The sequence below is a fragment of the Carcharhinus amblyrhynchos genome, chromosome 15 (assembly GCF_965287045.1).
Source record: "Carcharhinus amblyrhynchos chromosome 15, sCarAmb.v2.hapA, whole genome shotgun sequence".
In the NCBI taxonomy this organism is placed as follows: Eukaryota; Metazoa; Chordata; class Chondrichthyes; order Carcharhiniformes; family Carcharhinidae; genus Carcharhinus; species Carcharhinus amblyrhynchos.
In genome coordinates this window covers 57205886-57231973 of record NC_137338.1, presented here as the reverse complement: position 1 = coordinate 57231973, position 26088 = coordinate 57205886, and the positions used below count along the sequence as shown (strand labels likewise).

Here is a 26088-nt window from a genome sequence, read left to right as displayed (position 1 = left end):
TAGCAATAATACCACTACACCACTGCCTTCCCTTATAATATTGTTATATGACTTGAAAAGAGTTAGGAACTACATAGTTATGCCCAAAAATATCCAAAATGCCACATCACTCACTCTAGTCTGTGTACCAAATTAACAATGTATCATTCTGCAGCACATGGTGAGATTTGGAAAAGTATATCAATGTCAGCTGCAGTAATCTTGCCTATAAGTATTTCAAAGTTCTGAGAACCACAGGGCATAACATGGTGGCAGCAGGTACTGATGATGAAATGCGAGCATTATAAACAAGACCAATGCTGAGTTAGATTGAAAAAAATTAACCTGAACTAATGAAAGAAAGAAAAAATTGAGTGAGTCACACATAAAAGGCTGCTGCCCCAGCAATGAGTGCACAACTCCAGCTCAACATGAGCTGAACTGACAGATTAAAATTCAGTAATTTTCTAAAAGGCACAAGTGAAGAGGAATGGGTCAGTTATACCTCTTTTTGAGGGTATATGGGAAAAGTTTAGATCAATAGCTGGGAGATGAATGATGATGCCAGTTAAAAAAAACCCAAATAAAATATGAGGCCTTCAGCACACATGTACAGTCAAAGTCAAACTATTTGTATCATTGACAAGAATTTCAAAATGTGAAGCAGGCAACGGGTGAACCTATTAACCATTTTTTAATCAGATTGAGAAATGTAGCCAGCAAATGTTGTTCAAAAAACTGGATGAAAGACTGGTAGGTCAACTCATTTGGAGCTGTGAACACCCCGATGTACAAAGATCTCTGCATTAGAGGAAAAAATCTCAATATCACAGGCTATCAAAACTGCCAGAGCACGCGATGGCTTGAGTAGACAGATGAAAATGCTGACTACCCAAATGGCTTGCCTTCGATAAGTCAAGAAAAAGGCAGCAGGGATGCTGGAGTGAAATTCCTGTGTGGAATTTGCACATTCTTCTCATGTCTGACTGGGTTTCCTCCAAGTGCTCCGGTTTCCTCCCACAGTCCAATGATGTGCAGGTAGGTAGAAGGACATAATGTGACATACTGTAAAAGAGCATAGGAACTGAAACACATGCTGTACAGCGAGCAGAGGAGGCATCCAAGTGGGAGATCTGAAACCTTTGGTCAAAACTTCAACAGTATGTGTTGCAAAGAGAACAGCAAAATCATGAACTGCATAGTTTAGCACTATATCAGACAAAGAACTGAAGACCAATAACTTTTAACACAACAGCATGCCAAACAGAGGGAAAGATGTGCCTGGGCTATGGATGGACAGACAGAAGGAAATGTCCAGATATGATTCAAACTGCAGAGGTGGAAAGCCCCTGGGGGAAAGAATGTACAGGACAAAGAAAGAAGATGGTAACAAAGTTACCTGAGGTGTATGAAAGAAGAAACAAAAACATCCATATTCTGGAAGGCAACCATGAGTGTGAGGATACACTCAGCATAGGAACCAAACACTTAGATGATATATCTGGATGTCACAGTTCATAAAGAAAAAATATTTACGCAAACATTCGGATTAGGAAGAGAGCGAGGAATAATCTCATTGCACTCATAAATCCAAAGCTTGACACAAGGGCACAGAGTAACATCATCAAATAGATAACCAAAGAAAGATGCTCTGAAAGCAAGCATATGTCATGTTGTAGTCATATGGTGGAACTGGAATCTGTCAGCTTAGAACATACAAAATCATAAAGGAAAAGAAATCAACTGCACAATGTATGTCAATGAAACAGATGGTCTTGTTATCCTGGGGCCAAGCAGTTCTGAGGAGCAGGCAGTAGATCTCAGTGTACCATGAAAGAAGCATCGCTAAGAGTTAAAAGTAGTACATTGATTGAAAAGTGCCCTCAGAGACACTTCAGAGGCAAGAAAGATCTGGTCCACTTTGATGAGTTGGTTGGATACTTCCAAGATGTGGACTAATAAACTCACCATCCTGCATAAAAGGTACCAAAGAACTGAAAGGAAAATTTGAAGAAAAGCTCCAAGAGATGGGAATAGAAAATGATTGTCAAAGCCTTTGGATTGGGTAAATTCTACCATTGTGAGAAATGACATGAATTTGGTACATTGGCCTTTATAAATCAGAGTATTGAGTACAAAAGTTGGAATGTTATGGTAAGGTTATATAAGGTATTGGTGAGTCCGAATTTAGAGTATTGTGTACAGTTTTGGTCACCTAGTTATAGGAAGGATGTAAATAAGGTTGAAAGAGTGCAGAGAAGGTTCATGAGGATGTTGCCAGAACTTGAGAAGCTGAGTTAGAGACAGATTGAATAGGTCAGGACTTTATTCCCTGGAGCATAGAAGAATGAGGGGAGATTGGTAGATGTGTGTAAGATTTTGATGGGTATAGAGTGAATGCAAGCTGGCTTTTTCCACTGAGGCTAGGGGAGAAAAAAAACAGAGGGTGTGGGTTAAGGGTGAAAGGAGAAAGATTTAAAAGGAATATTAGGGGGGACTTCTTCACGCAGAGAGTGGTGGGAGTGTGGAATGAGCTGACGGATAAAGTGCTAAATGCAGGGTCACTTTTAACATTTAAGAAAAACTTGGATGGGTTCATGGATAAGAGGGCTGTGGAGGGATATGGTTCAAGTGCAGGTCAGTGGGACTAGGCAAAAAAATGGTTCGGCACAGACAAGAAGGGCCAAAAGGCCTGTTTCTGAGCAGTAGTGTTTCTATGGTTCTAAAGCCTAATGATGGGTTACAGTCAGATATTGAAATTCACAAGGCTAATTATTGAAAGGCGCAAAGAACTCTTGAGAGAAAATGAAAGAGCTATTTCACAAAGATCAGACAGGACAGCATGGTGGCACAGTGGTTTGCACTGCTGCCTCACAGCGCCAGGAACCCAGATTCAATTCCAGCCTCGCGCGACTGTCTGTGTGGAATTTGCACGTTCTTCTCATGTTTGACTGGGTTTCCTCCAAGTGCTCCAGTTTCCTCCCACAGTCCAATGATGTGCAGGTAGGTGGAAGGACATAATATGACATGCTGTAAAAGAGCATAGGAACTGAAACACATGCTGTACAGAGAGCAGAGGAGGCATCCAAGTGGGAGATCTGAAACCTTTGGTCAAAACTTCAATAGTATGTGTTGCAAAGAGAACAGCAAAATCATGAACTGCATAGTTTAGCACTATATCAGACAAAGAACTGAAGACCAATAACAAACCGTGAGAAATGCTGGAGTTTTTAAGAAGGAAATACGAAATGACAGACGCCAAGCAGAATGGGCAGACCAGAAAGCTGAAAGATTGCTGGACACCAGGCACGTAATGTGGTTTGGAAGAGAAACGTAAGATACAGAACTGAAATACAAGAGCTTGAGGAGAAGTGTGGCTAGGCCAAGGGCGGACTGCAGCATGTTGCTTCAGCTCAGATGAAGGGGCACAACATCCTATCGTCTAAGCAATACCATAACATTTCTGAGAAAAGAAAGCAAGCTTTAAAAGACACTTGTTCAGTTCAATTTAAAAGTTGATTGTTAATCTTCTAATAATTGAATGCTACATTTATATATTAACTTATATTTTAAAGAGGTGCTGTATTATTATTAAGAACTATATTGTAATGTACACTTACATTCAGAATGCCACAACACTCACTCCTGCCCTAGTCTGTGTACCAAAATAACAATGTATCACAAGGCACGATTATTTCAAACTTCGGGGAACCACATGGTACAACACTCCATGTATGACTCAATGTAATTTGTTTTCTGAAAATGTTCCTGTGAAGTACGCCGTTACATTAAGACACTACAGAGCGCAAATTGTTGGTTCAAAAGGTTAAAGAAAAATACAAGGTAGAGCATTGCATTTTCCTTTCATCTTTAGATATGTTAAACCCATTCGCCAAGCTGTCAAGTCAAACTGTGGCTCAGTTGGTAGCACTTTGAACCACATGATGTTGGCTTTAAGTGTATAAAAATCAAGGTTGGTTCTCCAGTATAGTATTGAGGGAGCACTATGCTGTGGGGGGGGGGGGGTGTTTTTAAGGTGCAGTCCTATATGCCTATTTAAGTGGATATAAAAGATTCCATGGCTCTATTCACAGGAAGAGCAGGTGAATTATGCTAATATTCTGCCCTATTTCTAATCTTCAATCAACATTGCTACGTAAATTATCTGGTCATTTGCGCATCATTAACCATATTTGTAAATGTTGGAAGAGTCTTGTGATGCCAATAGAACCAAAGCAGAAGGATCATGGGAGGGAAGAGTCTTTTCCCGTGCTGACCAAAGGTCAGGCACCTGAAAGTTGAATTCTGTGTCTCCCTCCACCCAGACCTGCAGTCCCTGCCGGCATTTTTCCTTTCTACAACAAATTGTCCTACAATATGCTAATATTTCCAAGAGGAGGGAAAATGCGCAAAGCTGTATTTGCATTGCAGTAATTCTAAATTTAACGAGGAAATTGTTCCTTCTCTCTCATCTCCCTCACCAATGTATTGCCAAGCAACCTCTTCCACCACCCACGCTCCCATTATCAGCTGCGTCACGTTCACTGCATGGCTCTTTAGTGTGAAGCCCCCTCAGTGTGTGCCTGCAGACACTGTATCTGTTTCAGCCCATCTGACCCCCCGCTGTGGCTCTTACCCCCAAACCCTTTCCCTCCTGGGCTCCGGGAGAGCAGCTGCTGAAGGAAATGAAGAATTTTCCGGAATGTGTGTAATTATTATTCTCCCTCCTCCCCGGTCCCTAGATGCACGTCTGACCGTCATTTCCGTCAGCAGTAGTGCGTGCGGGGAGAGAGGGGTGTATGTGTGTACGCGGGCCAGAGGAGAGCGCCGTCAGCACACGCTGCATCTGACACAAGGGGCAGCAACAAGCTGGAGGTTCAGTGACAGAGGCGCACACATACACACACACACGGACACTCACTCACTGAGAACAGAGAGGGAGCATCCTCCTCCTCAGTGCTGACAGACACTGCATACCAACACGTACATACTTCACACACACACACTTTAAAAAAAACTATTTAAAAATAAAACACACATCCATTTCCCCCGAAAATACTCAATGCAAAACTGAATTAAAAGGAAAATCTACAAGGAATGTTTTGATGGTAATTCTGAATCTTTAATAAGCAAACTTTTTTTGGGGGGGGCAAAAAGGAAACAAACGCCTGGCAGAAGGCAACGAGAGAGAAAAGAAACATTCTGCTGGGGGAAAAGAATCCGCGACTGACAATGTGAAACAGGAGGATTTTCACCACTACCAGGACAAGAGAACAAGTGACCAGAACGCTCCGGGCTCCGTTCATTGCTATTTTATTTATTTGTGTCCCCGGGAAACGAAAGTTGTTCATGGCTCTGATCATGGAACCTGTCAGCAAGTGGACGCCGAGTCAAGTGGTGGACTGGATGAAAGGTAACTCCGTGTGCATGGTAACAAGTTGTGGAGGGTGGCGAGTTTGGCTGCGCAAGACCCAGGGGCAAGAAGTGAGTGCGGGGAGCTAAATGGTTCAATTTAACAACCTCTCCCATCCTTCCAAAAAAAGTGTAATTTCTCCCCCATTGCAGATTGAGTTTATTGCAGGAACTTGTTTTTATTTTAGCCTGTGTGTGTGTCTTATCCGCGTTAGAATCGGTTGGTTAAAATGATCAAGTGCATCGGGGGATGTTTACTTGAATTGTTGAGTATTTTGGGTGACACATGTTTCAGCTGCAGTTCTAAACGGAATGATGTTTGTTGTTTCTCGGTTTATGCTTCTTAATATATATATGTGTGTATTACTGAAGACTGTGATCTCTGATACAGGATGGTTTAGGTTTGTCGTTCTGTCGAGCTGCGTGCCAATATGATAACCATGGAAACATCGCTCCCCATACTCCATTAGCATTCAATTAGCAAGTGAAGGAGAGCTCTGAAGGCAAAACGCTCCGTTTTTCTTTTGCCCAGAATGTTGTTTTATTGGTGATCTGGGGCTTTTGAATTAAAAATAAAATACCCAACGCGCACTCCTCTCCCCCCCCCCCCCCCCCCACCCAGTAAGCTTAGCAACTCAATGTTTTCCCCCTGTATGGTTGCTCAGATCGGTGGTATTCCCTTTATAATACCCCTGACATGAAGGAATCTTGGAAATGATGGACACATGTTGACAGATGAGACCGAGAAGGCTCTGGTAGGACCAGAGCGGTTAGCTTGAATCAAAGCGCTCTGCTTGATGCAGGCTGGCAGTGTGATGAAGCAGTTCCAAGAGGGAGCTCTGGCTCTTCTGAACTGCACTCACGCCACTTTCATTCCCACTCCCGCTTCCCATCAGTTTGTGCAGCGGGCTTCTGAACGGAACATATCACTTAATCCACAACTTTTGACGCGCCGGCTCCAGAGAGCCAAGAAATAATAATCGCGCCTTAAAAGCAAACTTTGGAGCCAGTCTATCTCATCACCCAGCATTTCATTTTTAGAGATATGAGTTTGTAAACGGAGCAGGGTTTGTGCACGAAAGGGTGAATGTTCTGCTTCATTTTTCTTTCCTTAACCATCTTGGGTGGAATTGTATCCTGGCAGCCGGGTGAAGGAACATTGGCGTTAGTTTTATGAGTCTACTGACATTTGAAACAGCGAAGGAGCAGGTCGGATAGCTGCCAGGTTGACATGTTACATGTGGGCAGACTGAGCAGATGGGAGCTGTGCACTCCAATTCACCTGCTTTACAGCTTGTCAAATTACCAAGAATGTCACAGTCCAAAAATGAGTCACAGAGACCAGTAGATCTTCACACCAGCCTCATATCAATACACTTCATCCTGTCCACGTGTAAGGATGGAGAACACTCCTAGGATTCCTACAGTACGGAAAGAGGCCATTCGGCCCATCAAGCCTGCACCGACAACAATCCCACCCATGCTCCATTCCCATAACTCCGCGTATTTACACTGCTAGTTCCCCCTGACATTGAAAGTTAATTTATCGTGGCCAATCAAACACCTTTGGAGTGTGGGAAGAAACTGGAGCACCCAAAAGAAATCCATGCAGACACGGGGAGAATATGCAAACTCCACACAGTCACCCGAGGCTGGAATTGAACTCTGGCGCTGGGAGGCAGCACTGTTAACTACTGTGCCACTACCTGAAAGGAGAAGGCTAGATGGTGAAAGGGATCAAAACAAAAAAGTATATACTGAACATTGAAAGTGGAGCACAAGATGATGGAGCGAGAGAGAGTGCAGTATGGGCAAGCACTAAAAATCTGAGATGACCATTCATAGTACATTGAAGAGCACGAATTGATATGCCTGTGCGATGTGTATTGAATAGATTTGACTTAATTCTGAAATGAAAAACAATTTGGTTTTTTATACTTTAAGAAATCAGGGTCTGCACAAATACAGTTAACCTGAGCCCTCCCTAGGAAAGTAATTCACCATCAACCTGTCCACATTTTTTATTCCTAAAACAACTGCATAATCATTAGTTCTTTGGCATGAATGCCATCACATATTGAGGATGGATAACACATAAAGCCACTGCTGCCAAAGATTTTAAAAAGCTGCCTTAAACAAAATGTTACAAAAATATGGGATCATTTCCAAACTCTGAGTGTAACTCCCTTTGGAATCCAGGTGTGAGTTATAAATCATATAAGTTTTATTGCTGCCACCTGTATCAGCTGTACTTTCCTCACTTCCCCAAATACGCTGCCAAATGTTAAATTTTAGTTTTATTTGTATGGTGAGTTTAGTTCATCTTTTTTATAGTTTTCCTTCTGCAGTCGTGGACCTAGAATGACCCTTGCAATACCATCACAATAGTAATTACGGATGATTATACATTAGGGAGAACAGTCTTGGTGATGGGTGAATTAGATCAACTATTTAACTGAATTAGGCATCCAAAAAACTGGTGGAATAAGGTTCAGGGATTGAAATCGCTCCTTAAATGCAAATATGTTTCTTCTTTTTTTAAAAGTCAGACCCTGTCAGTTCTGGAATGCTCAGATGAAAAGTGTCAGTGGCTGGATGTCACAAACCTTGATAAGAGATGCTTGAATTGTGCCTAGCTTGTACATTGTTTTTAGTAGGTTGTTTGGAAGGGCAGCTTTTTTCAATGGAGACCAAAGAGCACTTCATTTCCGGTGACCTCATCAGACTTTGAGGGAGATGGTGGAGTGGTGGTATTGTTACTGGACTAGTAATCCAGAGGTTTAGGCTCATATTCTGTAAATCCCACCATGGCAGCTGGTGGAATTTAAATTCAGTTAATCAATCTGAAATTAAGAGCTAATCTCAGTAATGATGACCATGAAACCATTATCGATTGTTGTAAAAACCCATCTGACTCACTAATGTCCCTTTAGGGGGGTAAATCAAGTCTGTTTACCTGGTCTGGTCTGCATATGACTCCAGATCCACAGCAATGTGATTGACCCTTAACTGCCCTCTGAAATGGACTCACAAGCCAATCAGTTCAAGGGCAACTCAGAGTGGACCACAAATGTTTGTCTTGCTTGTGATGCCCACATTCCATGAAATAATTTATAAAAAACTAATTGCAAGTGTAAAAAGAATGAAAATAAAACTTTCAAATTCTTGACCCACAGAGCAGATTTGCCCTGATCTGTGAAGCAAAAGAAAATAATATTTTCGAGATTTCCAATGAAGAGACACCCATGAAAATTTTACCCATCGATTTTCTTTATACTCTGATGAAACTTCTGCATATTTTCAGAAGTTTCTGCCATATTTACATGTTGAAGTATTGAACTCAGCTGGGTTTTTTTTCCCTTCTCAAAATATTTATTTTGAGCTGAAAAATAAAAAAAAGAAATGTCTTATGAAAGTGGATATGAGAACAATTTTGATTAAATGTATCCCCGCAGAACACAAAGGTCACAAAAGAAGTCCAAACTAAATATCCACCTACTTGGCTGGTGGGGACATGACGAATCTCACTTGTGGCCCTATAATATTAAAACCATGCTTTAACTTATAGTGGTGGAGTGGATGTTATCAAACAAAAATTGAGCCTTTGATTTCACATCTGATTATGGCACTTTTCCACAATGCTGTAGGCACGTGTATGATATTACTGAACACCAGCCAATTCTCAAATTTGAGTCTGTTGGAAGAAAGATAAGCAAATGCTTCAGCCATCCAGAGACAAGAAGATATCGCTCAGCCCCTTTGACCCCATTCTGCCATTCCAGTTTGATCATGGTTACAAATATGAATTAGGGGCAGCATTGGCCCTCAAGCTTGCTCTGTCATTTAGTAAGATCATGGCAGATCTGATTGTCATGATGTGGAGATGCCGATGTTGGGTTTTAATCTGGTATTGTGAGATTTCATACAGTGACCTGATTGTGGCTTCAACTCCACATTCCACCTACCCTCAATAAGCTTTGGTATTCTTGGTTAATTGAGAATCTATCTATCTCTGCCTTAAAAATATTCAGTGACCTTGTCTGTTGGTCCATTTCTTAATTTCAGCTACTTGCCTTTATTCCATTTTCTTTAGCACCTTTACTGAACAAAAATCTCTCAATCTCACTCCTATCCCATTCACCTTGGTACTGCAAAAAGTAACTCTGCAGACAAAAATTTCTTCACCACGCTTCCCAAGGTTGAATACGCTTGGCAAAACATGCTGCTGAAAGTGATGGCGTTTAAATTCCATTTCACAACTATTTTAACAAAAGTAGTTCTGGATTTGAATCAATTTTTAAAAGTATTTTGGCAATGTTTGATATTTTTTGATTCATTGCGGGGGGGGGGGGTGGTGTGGTGTGGTGGTGGTGTTGGCATACTTTGTGCATGAATGCTTGAAGTCCAATTTTCCCAGTTTTTTTTAAAATACAAATTGTACAGTTAGAGTGACAAGTGTTTTTGTTTTTGAACAAAGTGTTGGGCTAGAACAAGTTGACAAGGTTTGTTTTTCAAAAAGCCCTAATTAGTTTGTTCTTATGAATACTCTGGCATTGAGCCAATGTTTACCCATTACATACAGTACAGTAGACACTAAATGCCAAAGATCTGAATAGCTCCCAAGTAGTCAATGGGCACTGATGGATACGTTTGGATTGCTGATTTTTGTGTCCTTACTGATTTTGATAAAAGTAGTTTCATTATTGTTCAAAAATTCCAAATGCATCTTGTGGCTGAAAGACATTGGCAGCACAGACCTTTGGGTTGTTGTTAGATATATTTGCAAGCAGTCGAAATATTAAAATTTGAGAGAAAGTTCACTTTACTGAAAATGTACTCTGAATAGATGTTTGTTTCATAGAATCATAGAATTGTCGAATCAATACATCTTAGAACGAAACCATTTGGCCCATCGAGTCTGTACTGATAACAATCACACTCAGGCCTTATCCCCATAACTCCACATATTTATTCTGCAAATTTACCCTGACACAAAGGTGAAATTTAGCATTGCCAACTAACCTAACCCGCACACCTTTGGTGTGTGGGGAGAAACCAGAGCACTCAGAGGAAATCCCCAAAGTCCCAGGGAGTACATGCAAACTCCACACAGTCAGTCATCCAAGGCTGGAATTGAACCTGGGTCCCTGGCACGATGAGGCATCAGTGCTAACCACAGTGCCGCCATGCCGCCTTAATTCCAAAAACTGCTAATTGGAATATACTTTCCCTGTTGACATGTCCGCTGCAATACCAATAGAGTACCTGGGGTGAAATCCTGATTGAATCCTCAACATTCGCCCTGTGCTCCCCCCACCACCACCCTCCATCCCCCCACATCCCTGAGTGGCTTCAAAACAAAATATTAGTATGAATTGAAAAGCAAGTTGTGACAAAGAGTTGTTTAATCTTGTGTTTGTAATCACAGGAATGAATGGTTCCAATATGCAAAAAAAGTCTTGACAATATATTCTTTATCTCAACTGCAACTAATCAGTACAATTAGTATAAAGAGTGTATGTGTACCATATATGAAATAATGAGTTGTGGATCTCCATTTCTTTGTGCTTTGAGAATTGAATTTTCATAGTTTCTGTTGCATTGTGTTTTGCTTCACATTTTTAAGCCAGCTAACGAACCAACTTGTAAGTTTAATGGAAATATTTGAAACAACATAACCAGACATCTTAGTTTGTAATCAATTAAGAAATCCAGCAAGATTTACCGTTTTAAAAAGAAACACATGAATAAATTGCCACAGATGCATGAAACTGCTTGTAATGAGCCTTTAAATTGACTGAACAAGTCACATGCAAATGTCGGTACTTTTATCTTTTAGATCATCTGAGACTTTCTTCATCATTCACTGACATTTTAAACAGATCTGAATGTTGGTCTGTAATAGAAAATTTAGAGAGGGTTTTAACAATTTGTATCCCATCCCCCATCCTAATGTAGTATAAGGATGCCAAGAAAATATTCAAACTAGTTTCATATCATGAGGGCCCCTTTTCTGGATTTCTTGTCCTAACTTGATGCTGCCAGCCAAATTTAGAACAAGGGTCGCCAAGTTTGGTATGACTTTTCTATAGACCTAGGAAAGTTTTCAATTCTGTTGTGTTCCTTCGCAGTACCTCCTGAGATTAAAATATCATCCAAATGGACTGCCACTGTGGGCACCCTTGAAGGATGTTCTCTATCACCCTTTGAAAATGGCACAAGCCAAGGGTAAATGAGTATACTCAAATAGAACTTTGAGAGTATTTACAATGACATACTTTCTGGATGACATCTCAAGCTCCATTTGGAGATAGGTGTGGCTTGTATCTAATTTGAAAAATGTGTGACCCCTCCGCGCTCCCCCCCCCCCCCCCCCCCCCCAGCAAGCTATGCATACAAGTCTTCTATGTGTGGCATAGGGTATGTGATGACTTTATATAATCCCCATAGAGATGGATTGAATTGTCAGGTTTTAAAACTAGGACTGGTGGTGTGACCAATTCAACATACTGGGTATATAATGCCATGTTCCCCAAGACATTCCAATTTGGCTTCTACTTTGATGCATAGAGGACTGGTCATACCTTGAAGTATTTAGGTTGGGCTTCTGGTCCATGTAGAACTTGGGTTTAACACCTCTAATTTTCCCAAGATGGTCTTGGAAATTGTTGGGATACTTCCCGATGACTTTGTATAGATTGCTATTTTAAAGTTCTATTGCCCAATCCAGGCTGTGATCAATCAGTGATTCTCTGTGGATCTTGTGGGTGTTAGCACATTGAAGTGTTCCTCTGACTTAAATTATGACAAAATTGTATGGTTTGCAACTTGAACGCACATTGATTTCTCTGAATTTGTTGAAATGCTGTTGGCTCATGTAATTAATTGTCTCTATTCAAATGTCATTTTTCATCAAGAGTTCATGTAAATTGACCAGCTATCAAGCTAAAGTCTAAAGCACATTTTTCTTACAGTGCAATGCCATTAATCTTCTAATGGTTCTGAGAGATTAAACCAAACTATGTAATGTATTATATTATTACTATATTAATTGAATTAAATAATTTAAATATTTCTAAAAATATTGGCAAATATTGTTCTGTACGGGCATAGTCAATTTAAGAAGAATTCAACATGAGCTCGTAGTCCTACTTCTGAAATAACTTAATTTGTCTGGTTTAATAGGAATTTCTAATTGCTTTCCACAGACAAGTAACTGCATTTCCAAATGTGCAGCTTTTTGATACTTCTTGGTTCCTCTCTTGAGGTTGTATTTTACATGCTGGTATTTTGCAGTTACTTTCTGGATGTGTCATTTATTTTAAATGGCTGCTGTAAAATTACAGTCATCTTGATGTGCATTGCTAAAGGATCTCTAAGTGATGGCAAATCATTCACCTGTGACATGCAATTTCTGTTCCATGGCAAAGATGAAGCAGAATCAGTACTGTCAGGCACTTGACTACTTTACTTGATTACTGGAAAATCAGGGCCACTTTTCTAAGTGTGTTGGGCTTCATATGTAACCTGGTGCAGCCATAAGTATTGGCCAATCACTTCTGTAAAACAACACCTTACGATTAAATACACTGAATGTTAACAGCTGCTGCCACGTGCTGAAATTGAAACTACCTAACAATTTGAAAAGCTATTGTGATTTAGTAGAGGTTTTCATATTGTTTTCTCCCTGGTATATTTGTTTTTAGCCTTTCTCAGCCATAGCAAAGTATGGCGTTTGTTTATGAAAAAAAGATTAAAACTTGGGGGGCCTAAATATGTGTAACAACAGTCACAGTAATAAGATGACCTAAATGGGATTTACTTCAGCTGGACATTCCGGTGCTACAGAGTGGAGGGAAGAGGTTCTCCTATGTGAAAATTGACCTTGTTGGTCAAGTCTGATGCAAGTATTCATCTGAATTTTAAAGCATTTTAAATGTATTATTGGCATTAATACCAACATTCACCAAGTTCAAATTGCAAATGCAATTGATCAACGGTGTCGCTGTGTATTGGATTTTTGCTTAAATTGAGAACAGAACAACTTGGTTTTCAGTTCCTACCAATTGATTCTTACAAAATTGTTCATGTTGTTATAGTAAATATCTTCAAATTAATTTCAGTGCAGATTTAATTTCAGATGGGTGTACGGTGTTGTGATTATTCAGTTGAGGAAGCAGTTTTGAGGTAATCCAATCATGAAAACTTGTGGAACTGGATTAAATAAATCTAGTAATTTGTGAAAAGAAATGACCATAATTGCTGCTGATGGATGGAAAATCCCAACTGGGTACACTCATACTCATCAAGAAAGAAAGCATGCTACCTGTTACTGGTCTGAATTAAACATGATTCTTATTCTTTGCCTAATGTTCAATTATTAATAGCATAGTTAGTCTTAAGGGCCTCTGAATCATAGTCATAGACTGGAAGCAGTACAGAAGGAGGTAGTTGGTCCATTGTGATTGTGCCTCATCTCTGCAAATACAACTCAGTTAGTCTCAATCCGTCACCCTTTCCCTATAGCCCTGCACATTCTTTTCAGATAATGATCCAGTTCCATATTGGAAGCTATAATTGAATTTGCCTCAATCACTCTCAGGAAGTGCACTCCATATCCTAACCACTTGTTGGGCGGCACAGTGGTTAGCACTGGTGCCTCACAGCACCAGGGACCCAGCTTCGATTCCCAGCTTGGTCACTGTCTGTGCAGAATCTGTATGTTCTCTCCATGTCTGCATAGGTTTCCTCTGGGTGTTCCAGTTTTCCCTCACAGTCCAAAAGATATGCTGGTTAGATGCGTTGGCCATGCTATATTCTTAGTGTACCCAAGCAGGCGTCGGAGTGTGGCGACTAGGGGACTTTCACAGTAACTTCATTGCAGTGTTAATGTAGGTCTGGTTGTGACACTAGTAAGTAAACATTTTTCCTCCTGTCGCCATTGTTTTTTTTGCCCATCACCTTAAATTGATGTCCTCTGGTCCTCGACTCTGCCATCAGTGGTAACTGTTTCTCCCTATCTATTCTGTCTCATGATTTTCAACAGTTGATCATATCTCCTTTCAGCCTTGTCTTCTCTAAGGAGTTCAGCCGCACCTTTTCCCATCTGTCCATATAACTGAAGCCTTCATTCCCGGAACCATTCTTGGAGATCTTTTCTGCATCCCTTGAAAGCCTTCGCATCCGCTGAAAGTATGGTGCCTAGAACTGGATACGACACCCCCGTTAAGGCTGCACCAGTGTTTGTAAAGGTTCATCATAATGCTCTTGATTCTGTACTGAAAGCTGAGGATCTTGTATGCCATTTTAACCACTTTCTTAACCATGCCCAACATCATCAATAGTTTGAGCACATTGCCCTAGTCTCTCTCCTCCTGCACCTCCTTTCGAATTGTACCTTTTATTTTATACTCTCTCCCCTCATTTTTCCTGCCAAAATATATTACTTCATACTTCTTTGCATTAAATTTCACCAACCTGCCTGTGCTCTCTTGAAATCTATCACTACTTTTCTCACATTTTGCTAAACTTCCAAGTGGACTTTTATGAAATGGCTGAGCAATCTACTAATTTGAAAATGCAACTGCAACATATTGGGGGACCATCCATATGCTAACTAAGCATGGGTAATAAGTGCAGCTTTACCAAAGTTGCTAACATCTCAGAAGCAGCATATCTTACATAACTAAATGGTTCAGGATGTTGGGTAGAAAATCATCTAGTCTTCATTGCTTTATGCAGTATTTCCTTTTATAGAGTAATTACAACGCAGAGGAGGAGACCATTCAGTCCATTGAGTCCACAGAGCAATCCAGTCAGTCCCATTCCCCCTCTTGGTCCCCCTAACTCTGAAAGTTATTTTCTCAAGTGCACATCCAATTTCCTTTAGAAACCATTGATTGTTTCCCCATCTAAGACCCTCATATCTAACAAATTCCAAGTCATTACCTATCACAACATAGAAGGTTTCTCCCTGATATCATGCCTGCATCACTTACCCAAAATTGTTAATCTATCTGCCTATTCTGCTTGTCTATTTATGTCCTATTGCAGGCAATTTGTAACACCCAGGCTGTTTGCCACTCTTTTAAGGCAAATTTTAAAATTTTTCTCTGTATCTCAAGGTTCAAGTAATTCATAAATCGCAAAAAAAGCAATGGTTCAAGCACTGACCCTTGAGGAACATCAACTTTTATCCACCTTCAGTCTGAAAAACAACCATCTACCACAACTTGTTACTTTCTGTTGTTAAGCCAATTTTTTTATCCAATTGCACTCTGGCCCTCCAATTCCACAAGCCTAATTTTCCTAAACTAATCTTTAATGTGGTCCCTTGTCCTATGCTTTCTTAAATTCCAAACAAGCCAACATCCACCACACTCCTTTCGTCAACCTTCTCTATTACTTCATCAAAAAATGCAATTAGTTTAGTCAGGCTTGATCTGCCTTGTACAAATCCATGCTGGCTCTCCAAGTACCTATTGCTTTTTTTCTCTGATTATGGATTTGAAACTGATGTTAGACTAACTATCTTTGCACTTTTTCTTGAAATTGTCACTCTCCAATCCCCACATCTAAGGAAGCTTGAAAAATTAAGCCAAATTCTTCTGCCACGTCTGGACATCCTTTAACAACATGGAATGCAAATCAACCCACACCAGGTGACCAAGCTAAGTGTCAGCCTTTCTGTTGCCTCTTCCTCTTCAATTTTCACACCACCATTGCCTTGTTCACTATCTCCGCTTCTGCCTATATTCTTTCAGATTCCTCTTTCTTAGTAAACACAGATATGTAGAATTCACTGAGTATTCTAGCCTTTCCCTGTGCCTTTTTGTTCTTAATGGGAGTTACTCCATCTCTAACTATTCACTTAATATTTACAAGCTAGTAGATAATTTTTGAGTTCCCTTTTATGTTGTCTGCCATTCTAGTTCCACTTTCCTTATTTGCCAGCCTTATTTTCCTCTTCACCTCCCCTCCCAATGTATTGTTTTTGACCTGTTTTCCACTTGAAGAATTCATCTGACATCCACCATACACCCTCCTTTACCCCCATAATTATCTCTCTCCCTCATCATCTAAGAGGCCTTTCACCCTTGTTGGAATGTACCTAGTCTGTACTGAAGCTAGTCTCTCCCTCAAAGACCATTTATTGTTTCATTACAGTTTTTCATGTCAATCTCTTGTTCCATTTCAACCTCACCCAATCTCTTCTCATTGCATTGAAATGATCCCTCTTCCAATTTAGAATATCTGTGTTAGATTATTCCTTGATCATCCATTATCAATCTAAACGTTTATGACATGATTATCACTCTTACCCAAATGATAGCCCATGTGATGCTATAAATTATTTCAAAATCTCATAGTTTTGAGAAAAACCAATAATGCCAAATTAAAAAATTTCCAGAATCTTTAATTCATTTTTCTACCAAAGCCTTTTATGGAATGTCAAGTATGAACTCGGTAAAATTATAAATCTCTGGTGCTCTTCAGATCCTCCACCAAGTAGTGAGCAGGAATAGAATATGTGAGTTCTTTTCTGAACTTCTCTTCCATCTGATGAACTGACCTGGATTGTTTGGTTCTGTCTCTTTTCAGATGTAAACTCACAGTGTTGGCCAGCATGCTACTAAATAATGGGAGGCATTACAGTGGAACCAAATCCTGTCACCTTTGCCTAATGTAATATTTTTCAAACAGAGGCTACTACAGAACAATCAGGATTGAGAATCCTGCCTCTTTTTGATTTCTTAGCTGAGGTTGTTGAAGCCTATTTCAATCCTTATTCTGCCACCTTTGTTCAAATTGACAAACTCCAGAGTAGATTGCGAGATGTGATCTATAGAGTTCAGTGTCATGCTACATTACAGACTGTATTCCACCACTAGGCTAAACTTACAAATATGCTTAATTGCTTTACTTAATTATTTGCAGCATTTGAATTTTGTTGTTCATTTTTAATTTGTAAAGGCCTTTTTTTTTGCAGTCAGCAGCAAAGCGAGGACCCCTGACAACAGGCTGTAAAGAAAGCCTTGCTGAGAGATTGAGTGATTTCTATGGCATTTAATTTTACTCCTCCTCTTGCTGTGCAGAGGATTTCAGCATCATTTAGTGGGGATTCCCAGCTGACACCAAGCTATTCAAGTAGCCAGTCATGTTAAAGAATTCTCACAGTCAACCAGGAAATTAAATCAAGTGACTTCTTAAAAAATTACATAGAGCAAAGGTAGAAGCTGAAATATCATTAAAAAATGCCTACAACATTATTTTCACAAGTAATTTACAGATTTATTAATTAGTCATGGTGGCAACATTTACAAATATGAAATTAATTTTCATGGCTAGATCTCTAATACTCAGATCACCACTAAAATCCTGATTGAGCAAGGAATAAGCTTTCATGGGTTTTCTAATAGCATATGAGAGTGAATAAAAGGAAGCTCTCATCACATCAGCTGATGGGATGAGATGGGGTGGTATTTGGGTGGTTCTGGTAGATCAGTGAATGACGGAGCACAACTTCAGGATTTCTATCTTAATCCGAGTTTGTGCTAATTCCTAAAGTTGCAGAGGGCTAATGATGACAAGTACTGACTGCCGACCATAACAAAAATCCTGGAGCATTATCTAGAGTTGAATCTGTTGAGAAATACAGTGCTCCATACTGTATAGAAATCCTACTGGGTGGCACCTTGGATTTGACCTCAATGCCCAAACTGATAAGATGAAAGTCCCCTTCTCTGCTGGACGTAAGGGGTATATATGAAATGAGGTTGGGCAGTTCCAATCTTGTTGACCCCTTCCTAATTTAGTAATAATTGGTATTATTTCTTAAGAAACTATAGGATGGCTGCTGTAAAGAAACAAAGAGTTACACTTAATTCTACATCTATGTGGTTTATACCTGACCTGGGGACACCTAATAATGATGGTGCCTTAATTTGGAAAGAATTACATTCTCTGACACTAACATCGCTTACCTTGATGAGCTTTTTTTTATATAAAAACTGTTCATATATGCAGTGCTCTTCTGTGTACGGAACATAATTATACTCAGAAAATAAATCAAATAAAAGGTACCCGCAGACCATGGTAAATGTAAATAATTGAATGTGCAATGTATTTGTAAGCAGTCTTATGTCCTGGTACGTTAATGCTACAGCAAAGGTTTCACATCAGTTAAAATAGCTGGGAATTGCTGGTAGCAGCAATTCAAGCTGCTGCTGCTCTGTTTTCCATTCTTACTGAGCCACAGTTGACAGATGTTGAAATGGTCTGCACCGAGCACATGCTGTTCCCTTACTTACCCCAGACCTTCCTCCAAATGATGTTCAAGATGAAGGGATTGTGGGAGTAGAGAGAGGCTGTGGACAGTAGATAATGATCAGCAAACCATTTTCTCAACATTGCATGACCTGAAGATGTAAGACTTAATGGGATCCAGAGGTACTTTTGAGCATCCCATTGTGTTTCTGTGCAGTAACATCTATGCTGCTGGTGGGATAGGACTATTCCTAGAAATAGTGAAGAAATCTTGGGTAATGGCAGAAAAATAGGATCTGTGGGTGCAGCTGTTTTGTCTATTCTATGGGATAGTTTTCCCAAATTGGGCACCAGTCCTTAGATGTCAATGTGGGCTTTGCATCAACAACAACTTGCACTTATATAGCACATTTAATGCAGTAGAATGTCTTAAGGCATTTCACAGGAAAATAATCAGCCAAAACTTGATACTGAGTCAAAGAAAGGACATAAGGATAGATGATGAAATACTTGGTCAAAGAATAGGTTTTAAGAAGCATCCTGAAGGATGGCAATGTATGTGATGCAGTTTGGAGAGGGAATCTTCGAGCTTAGGGCCTAAGCAGCTCAAGGCATGGCCACTTGTGCTGTTATAAGGAAGTGAGAGACAAACTGGGGACCAGAGTTGGAGTAACACAGAGTTCTTGAAGGGTTGTAGGACTAGAGGAAGTTCCAAAGATGGGGGGAGGGTCAGGCCATGGAGGAATTTGAACACAAGGGACCAGGCCCTTTAAAAAAGGTGGGTAGAACCTGGATCAGGAGGTTACGCCCCAGTTTCTGACAGATCCCATTTTTGCCAACAAGAAGAAGAGGATAGGCTGTGATTCACACAGCGAGGAAACCATGACTCATCAGGACCATTTGAAATGCATGCTGAGTTTGGACAGACCACATATTTTGTTGTTTGAAGGGTTTTTTAATCCACAGTGTGTTTACGTGTCATGATCTAAAGTTTTTACGTCCTCAGATCTTTATACTGGAAAAAGAAACAACAGGTTTAAGCTGGCAGTTAGATTTTAAAGAAACTACCATCTGCTGGATTGTTTTGATTGACAGGACACCTGGTATAGGTTAGCAAAAAAACATGATCACCTGTCCTATAGATTCAATAGAGTTCATTGCTGACAATTCCCAAGCGCTATTATTACAGCTGTCATTATGAATGCTGGGTGAGTTTGAAAACCTACTTAAAAACTTTGGGTGGGATTTTCTGGCCATGCTCGTGCCAAAGCCAGGAAATTCTGCCTGAGGTCAACAGACCTTTGCATGGTCTGTGTCCCATCCGCTACAATTCCCATTGCAGGTGAATGGGAAAATTCCATCCTTTATCTCAACAAGAGTTCTAAGTTCATGGTTTGATTGATAAGTTAAAGAGGATGTTAAAGAATGAACTCTCTTTGAAGTTGGTATTGAATAGAAGTTTGTTTGTTTTTATAACAGATTGAATACTTGAGGGCGGAATAGATTTCATGAATAGGAGGTTTTTCACCATCAGGCTTGCATAAGTGACAGCTACATTAGATTGTTCGAACTTTAATTTATTTCATCTCTACATGGCTTCTGAGGTTTGCCATGGTGGACATTGTGCGAGGTGCTGTCAAGGTAGATGGCAGCTGTGATGCAGAAGCTCCCCGTTTACAGGATTGTCAGCTGACAAAAGATGTAACCAATGAAAGGATACCGCCCCCCCCCTCCCATATCTAAATAATACGTGTCTAGCATGCATGCCACTAATACTTAGAATTTTAATTCTAATCATGTGGGAAAAGGCAAAAAGAGAGAAAGCAGAAGTGGCGCCCAATTCAGATAACAATATCAAGTATGACATACTGGTGACAAAATCCTAGCCAATGTATACAACTGAGTGGCTTATTCATGCAATTAAGCCAACAAAATAGTTTGAATCCAAAATCACAAGTAGGCCTTGGGCAATATAATATCACCACTTATGAATTATTTTGTGAAGTATTAAGGATTATCAGAAGGAAATTGAAATTACTGTTCCTCCAGGGTATTTAAGAAACAAATATGGGCCTGAATTGCATGCATCCCCTGGTGAGCTTTTAGGTAGAGTGAGAGGCTTGAAATAAAATAAATGGGCTTTTCTCTGGGTTTCCAACTGCCCCAACCTCTCAGTGATTTTTACACTGGGATGAGCAAAGCCTCACCTAGGCTAACTGGCCTTGCCCCAACTAAGGTCTTTATGAGGTCAATTACTGGCTACCTAATGGCTATTTCTTTTCCAGCCTCAATCATTAGGCTGACAGGAGGATTTCAAGCATGGAGGGTCATCCCAAAAATGATCGAGCTTAGGCCTCAGGTCTCAGACGCCACATCTGACTTTGGGTCCACCCTCTTAATGTCCCATTGCCATTGGGACTTCCCTCCCACTCCATTGGTTTCTCTCTCAATTACCAAAGGCCACTTTCCACACCAAACCCACCCCCTTCCCAACCTCCCTGCTCTGGGATCCCCGAAAATTAATAATCTTTGCAGAGATTAGGCTCTGTTCTCTTTGCATACGTCTTCTATCTGCTGCAGATGCTGTCGCTCTAAGGATGAGTGGAGCCAGTCTATTAGATCGGCCACCACCTCTCTAAGGTGGGCTTCCTCTCGAGTGAGGAGCAGAAGCCCTTCCTGCAACAAATTGAAGCTCACTCAAGTATGAAATCATAGAATCATTACAGTGCAGAATGAGGCCATTCAGCCCTTCGAGTCTGCACCGACCACAATCCCACCCACGCCTTATCCCCGTAACCTCACAAATTTACCCTGCTAATCTCCTGACACTAAGGGCCCGATTTTATCATTTTCATTCTAAGTGCCGATTCTGAGCGTAGTACAAATCCGATTTAGAAATCTGCTTTCGGGCATTCCCATCTCAGAGATCTCAGTATCTTTTTCTTTCAATATCTTTCAGTCATCTCCAGTCCAATTTGTACTATGGGCGGGACTTAGTGCTGCCAGAATAAGGGGAGCTCTGAACTGCATATGCGCAGTTAGAAAAGAATTGGAAAAAGTGTGCCCGTGTCAGATTGCTCCCGGGCTGCAGGAAGTGGAAAAAATGGCCCCAGGAGCGACAAGCGGGAGCAATGGTGTCTCTCGGGATGTGGGGGGAGAGGAGGAGGGAGGCAGGTAAGGTGTATCTCGGGGAGGGGAGTCAGATGTATCTCTTCGGGGGCAGATGGATCTCTGGTGGGGGGCGGGGGGGGGGGGGTGCATGGAGACCCTGCCTGCCCCCCCCCCCCCCAACCAGAAATCCATCTGACTTTGGGTCCACCCTCTTAATGTCCCATTGCCATTGGAACTTCCCTCCCACTCCCTTGGTTTCTCTCCCAATTACCAAAGGCCACTTTCCACACCAAACCCACCCCCTTCCCAACCTCCCTCCTCTGGGATCCCCCTGCTGCCACTCTGCGGGTGATCGATAGGGGGGGGCAGGGGTGACGATCGGTCTGGGTAATGGGGGGTTGGATAAGGGGGGCAGTGATGTGTGTGGATAGTGGGGGTGGTGGATAAGGGGGACACACAATACCTCCCCCCCCACCACCAGACAACGATCAGCCTTCCCCCCCCCAACAACCAAACAGCAATCAGCCCTCCAGCCCCCACCAACCAGGCAATGATCCGACCTCACTCCCTTCCTCCCTCCACCAGCCAGAGAATGATCTGACCCGTCTCCACCGCCACCCCCACCACTGATCTGAGTCAGAGAGTCGTTGGAACCACTGAACACACTCTTCAGAGGCTGGAGCACCCGACTCAGACTTTTATTCAGTAGGTCCCTAAAAGCGGGGTTCTGGATTGGTAAACGTGGTGGTAAAGGGGGAAATGCAGGTAGAGTTGCGCAGGCAGTTCATGAATTCAATTTAAATGCATGCAAATGCATTTAAATAATCGTTGCGTCCAATTTGGGCATGGAACAGATCCCCGTCATTCGCAGGTTTCGGTAAAGTGGCAATGTGTACGGACTCAGGTGCAGATTGCGATAAAGGCCTCACATCCGACTTTACCACGATTTCGTGCCCAAAAACAGGCGCAAATTGTTGGTAAAATCAGGCTCTGAGGGTCAATTTATCATGGCCAATCCACCTAACCTGCACACCTTTGGATGGGAGGAAACCCACACAGACGCAGGGGAGAATGTGGAAACTCCACACACACAGCCACCCAAAGCCTGGCCCTGTGAGCAGTGCTAATCATTGTGCCATTGTGCTGGTCGGACAGAGTCGGTAGGGAGGTATTACTCGCCAACCCTTTGAATCTTGGGAGAGGATGCCTGCTATCAGAAATAAGCTAGCCTTGGATTCCTGGATTTTAATTTACTATATATGTATATATATCCAAATCCACTGTGATCATGATTCTTGCCAAAATTAACAATTCAGAATGATGATTACTTTCAATCAAACATGGCCTTACTCAACTTGTGGGCTTCGTATGTGATCAGTCACCATTCCAGAGTGTTCATGAGAGCAGGTCAGTCTTGCTCAGAATGCCACACATGATCAAACCCTTTCTCAGAGGAAGTGGTACATGTGATTTTTGAGTTCTTCTGCAGATAGTGTTTTGCTATGTGTCATAACATGAAGACAAATTATGGCATTAGTTACTCTTAATTAGCAAAGCATTGTGTTAATTCAGCTAAGTATGATTCATTTTTCTACGTTGTGATTTATTAATGGGAATGATGACCAAATGTGCCAGAAATTAGATACTGTACAATTAAGAGGCGTCAGTTGTTAGTCCAAGCTGGAAATGATAGACATTGTGAAGAGTTGCAATGAGCAAGGTCACTTCTTTATAATAGGGGAATGAATTGGATTCAATTTTTACTATAAGATTCTTGATTTTTAACTATTTTAAGAATGGTGATTTCTGGTTTCATCTATATTATAAGTTTAAAGTTTTAAAGTTTATTTATTTTATGAAGTTAATTTATTAATGCCGCAATTAGGCTGATGTTAACAGTGCAGTGAAATTACTGTGAAAATCCCCTGTAAGTACAAAATCATTATCATTGCCTGTAATGTTTGAAGGGGCTGTTGTTTCTAATGCTTCACTCTGCCCGTTTATTGTGACTCAATAAGCTCCTTCTTATTTAGATGGGATTCTGGACCTTATGCTTTGGGGATTCTTTGATTGTGTCCAGCATGGAAACTGCAATTCTTGGTCATTTAGTGTCGATAGCACTCAGCTCTATTTCACCACCACCTCCACTGTTGCTAAATTGTCAGTATTATGAAGATTGAAGCCATTGTCTTCAGTCCCCGCTGCAAACTCTGATCCCTAGCTATTGACTCCTTCCCTCTCCTTGGCAACAGTCTGAAATTAAGCCAGTCTGTTTGCAGCCTTGCTGTCACATTTGATCCTGAGGTCAGCTTCTGACTTCATTCATGCCATCTCCAAGATGATCTTTTTTCATCTCTATAACTTTGTTCTGTTTTGTCCCTTTCTCAGTTCATCTGCTGTTGAAACCCTCATTCATAAATTTGGTAACTCTCAAATTGACTATTTCAATGCACTCCTGGCTGTCTTCCCACATTGTACCCTCGGTAACCTTGAGATCATCCAAAATTCTGCTGCCCATGTTTTAACTTACAGAAAGTCCCATTCCCCTACCCCTGTACTCACTGATCTTTGGTTTCTGATCAAGCAATGCCTCAATTTTAAAATTTTCATCCTTGTTTTCAATCCTCCCATGGCCTTGCCTTTCCCTATGTCTGTAATCGCCTCCAAACCCACAGCTCTCCAAGATATGTGTGTTTCCCTAATTCTGGCCTCTTGCGCATTCCCAATTATAGTTAACTCCACATTGGTGGCCATGCCTTCAATCATAGAATCATAGAACCCTACAGTGCAGAAAGAGGCCCTTCGACCCACCAAGTTTGCACCGAACACAATCCCACCCAGACCCTACCCCCACATCCCTACATATTTTACCACTAATCCCTCTAACCTACACATCTCAGTACACTAAGGGGCAATTTTTTAGCATGGCCAATCAACCTAACCCGCAAATCTTTGGACTAGTCCCAAGTCCAATCGTCCAGTCCCAAGCTCTGGAATTCTGACCTATATCCCTCCACCTCTCTACTTCACTTACTTTGTTTTTAGACACTTATTAAAACTTTCCTCTATGAGCAAATCTTTGGTAATCCAGCCTAAAATCTGCTGTTATTTCTGTGGGTTTTATAATATTGCTGTGAAATGCCTTGGGCTGTTTCATTACATTAAAGGTGCTATAAAAATATTAACCCAAGTTGTGTTGTCAAGCCTAAGGAAAGGATGAGTTGATATAGGTAACAGTGTGTTGAGTTTTGGTACAAAGCCAGATCTTATAGAAAGGAGGAATTATTTATGAATGTTGCAATTTGGAGGTTAGAGATTACATGTTGTAAAGTGAAAGGGGATAAATGTTCCCTGATTAACCTTGACTAGTTTGCAGCAACCCTTTTTAACTCATGCATGTTACACAGTGTGATAGATAAAGGGGACAAGAGTAAAGTGAAAGTCCAACACAACTTTAGTGAACGCTTTATCAAGAAAAAACAATATTCATCAGACTCTACTGCTGTACTTTAATTAAATTCTATCAATCTTTTCACAGGAATCTTCGGTAAACAATCACAAATCTACACTAGCTATCTACTTCTGAAATATACTTCTGAGGATTTGCTCCCACCTATCCATAGATCTCTACTATTATATTTGAACTGTTTGTCTGAAAAGGCTGATAATACCTGTTCACTAAGGTTGGGACAGGCTGTTCCTCAGTCTTCGAGGGTTGCCTGAAGTTTCAGAATCTGCAGTCATTGATTTCGGCTTTCCCTCTCTGATTCTGGTTTTTGGGTGGTCTCACCAGGGTTGTCTTCCAGACCTGGTCAGTCTGATGATGCTTGGAGCTGGAGATGCTGTGCTACTCAGCTGCCAGTCAAAGATGTTCTCTGGAGACATTGTTTAAGAAGGTGTAAAAACAGAGAGAGTTGGGACTCCAGGTTGCCCCTCTTATCCCCCTCTTCAGGCCCTACTCAGAGATTCTCTGGCCTTTGTCCAATACTAGCACTGAGGGGAGGCAGGAAAATCCAATGAGGTGACTACTTTCCATATTTGGAGGTTGCAGAAGGTGGTTTTGAACCTTCAACTGTCAAGTCTTGTCCTTGTCATACTCTGTCTCTGGTCTCCAACTAAGCTGGGTGCCACCAAGTTTCGGTAGCATTCTCCTATCAAAGCAGATTTATTGGAGGTGTAAACAACGATTTGTTCTGAAGCAATGTGGTCATTAACATCTGGCCAACTGGTTCCAGGCCTGTCTAGTTTCAACGGGAAGTTGATTTTCCAAGGCCTGGCTGCATGAATATCGTCTGTTCCAGCTCTGCAGTTTGAAAATTG

At 41.1% G+C, this 26088-nt stretch overlaps 1 protein-coding gene across 1 annotated transcript in view; it reads left to right on the top strand.

Moving 5' to 3' along the window:
* The first annotated feature begins 5242 nt into the window (after positions 1-5242).
* cnksr2a (connector enhancer of kinase suppressor of Ras 2a) overlaps positions 5243-26088 on the top strand; it is a 422869-nt gene continuing 402023 nt past the window's right edge. Inside the window, exon 1 of the mRNA XM_080203990.1 lies at positions 5243-5392. Coding sequence (XP_080060116.1) covers positions 5329-5392 — 64 coding nt within the window. The 5' untranslated portion in view covers positions 5243-5328. The remainder of the gene's footprint in view (positions 5393-26088) is intronic.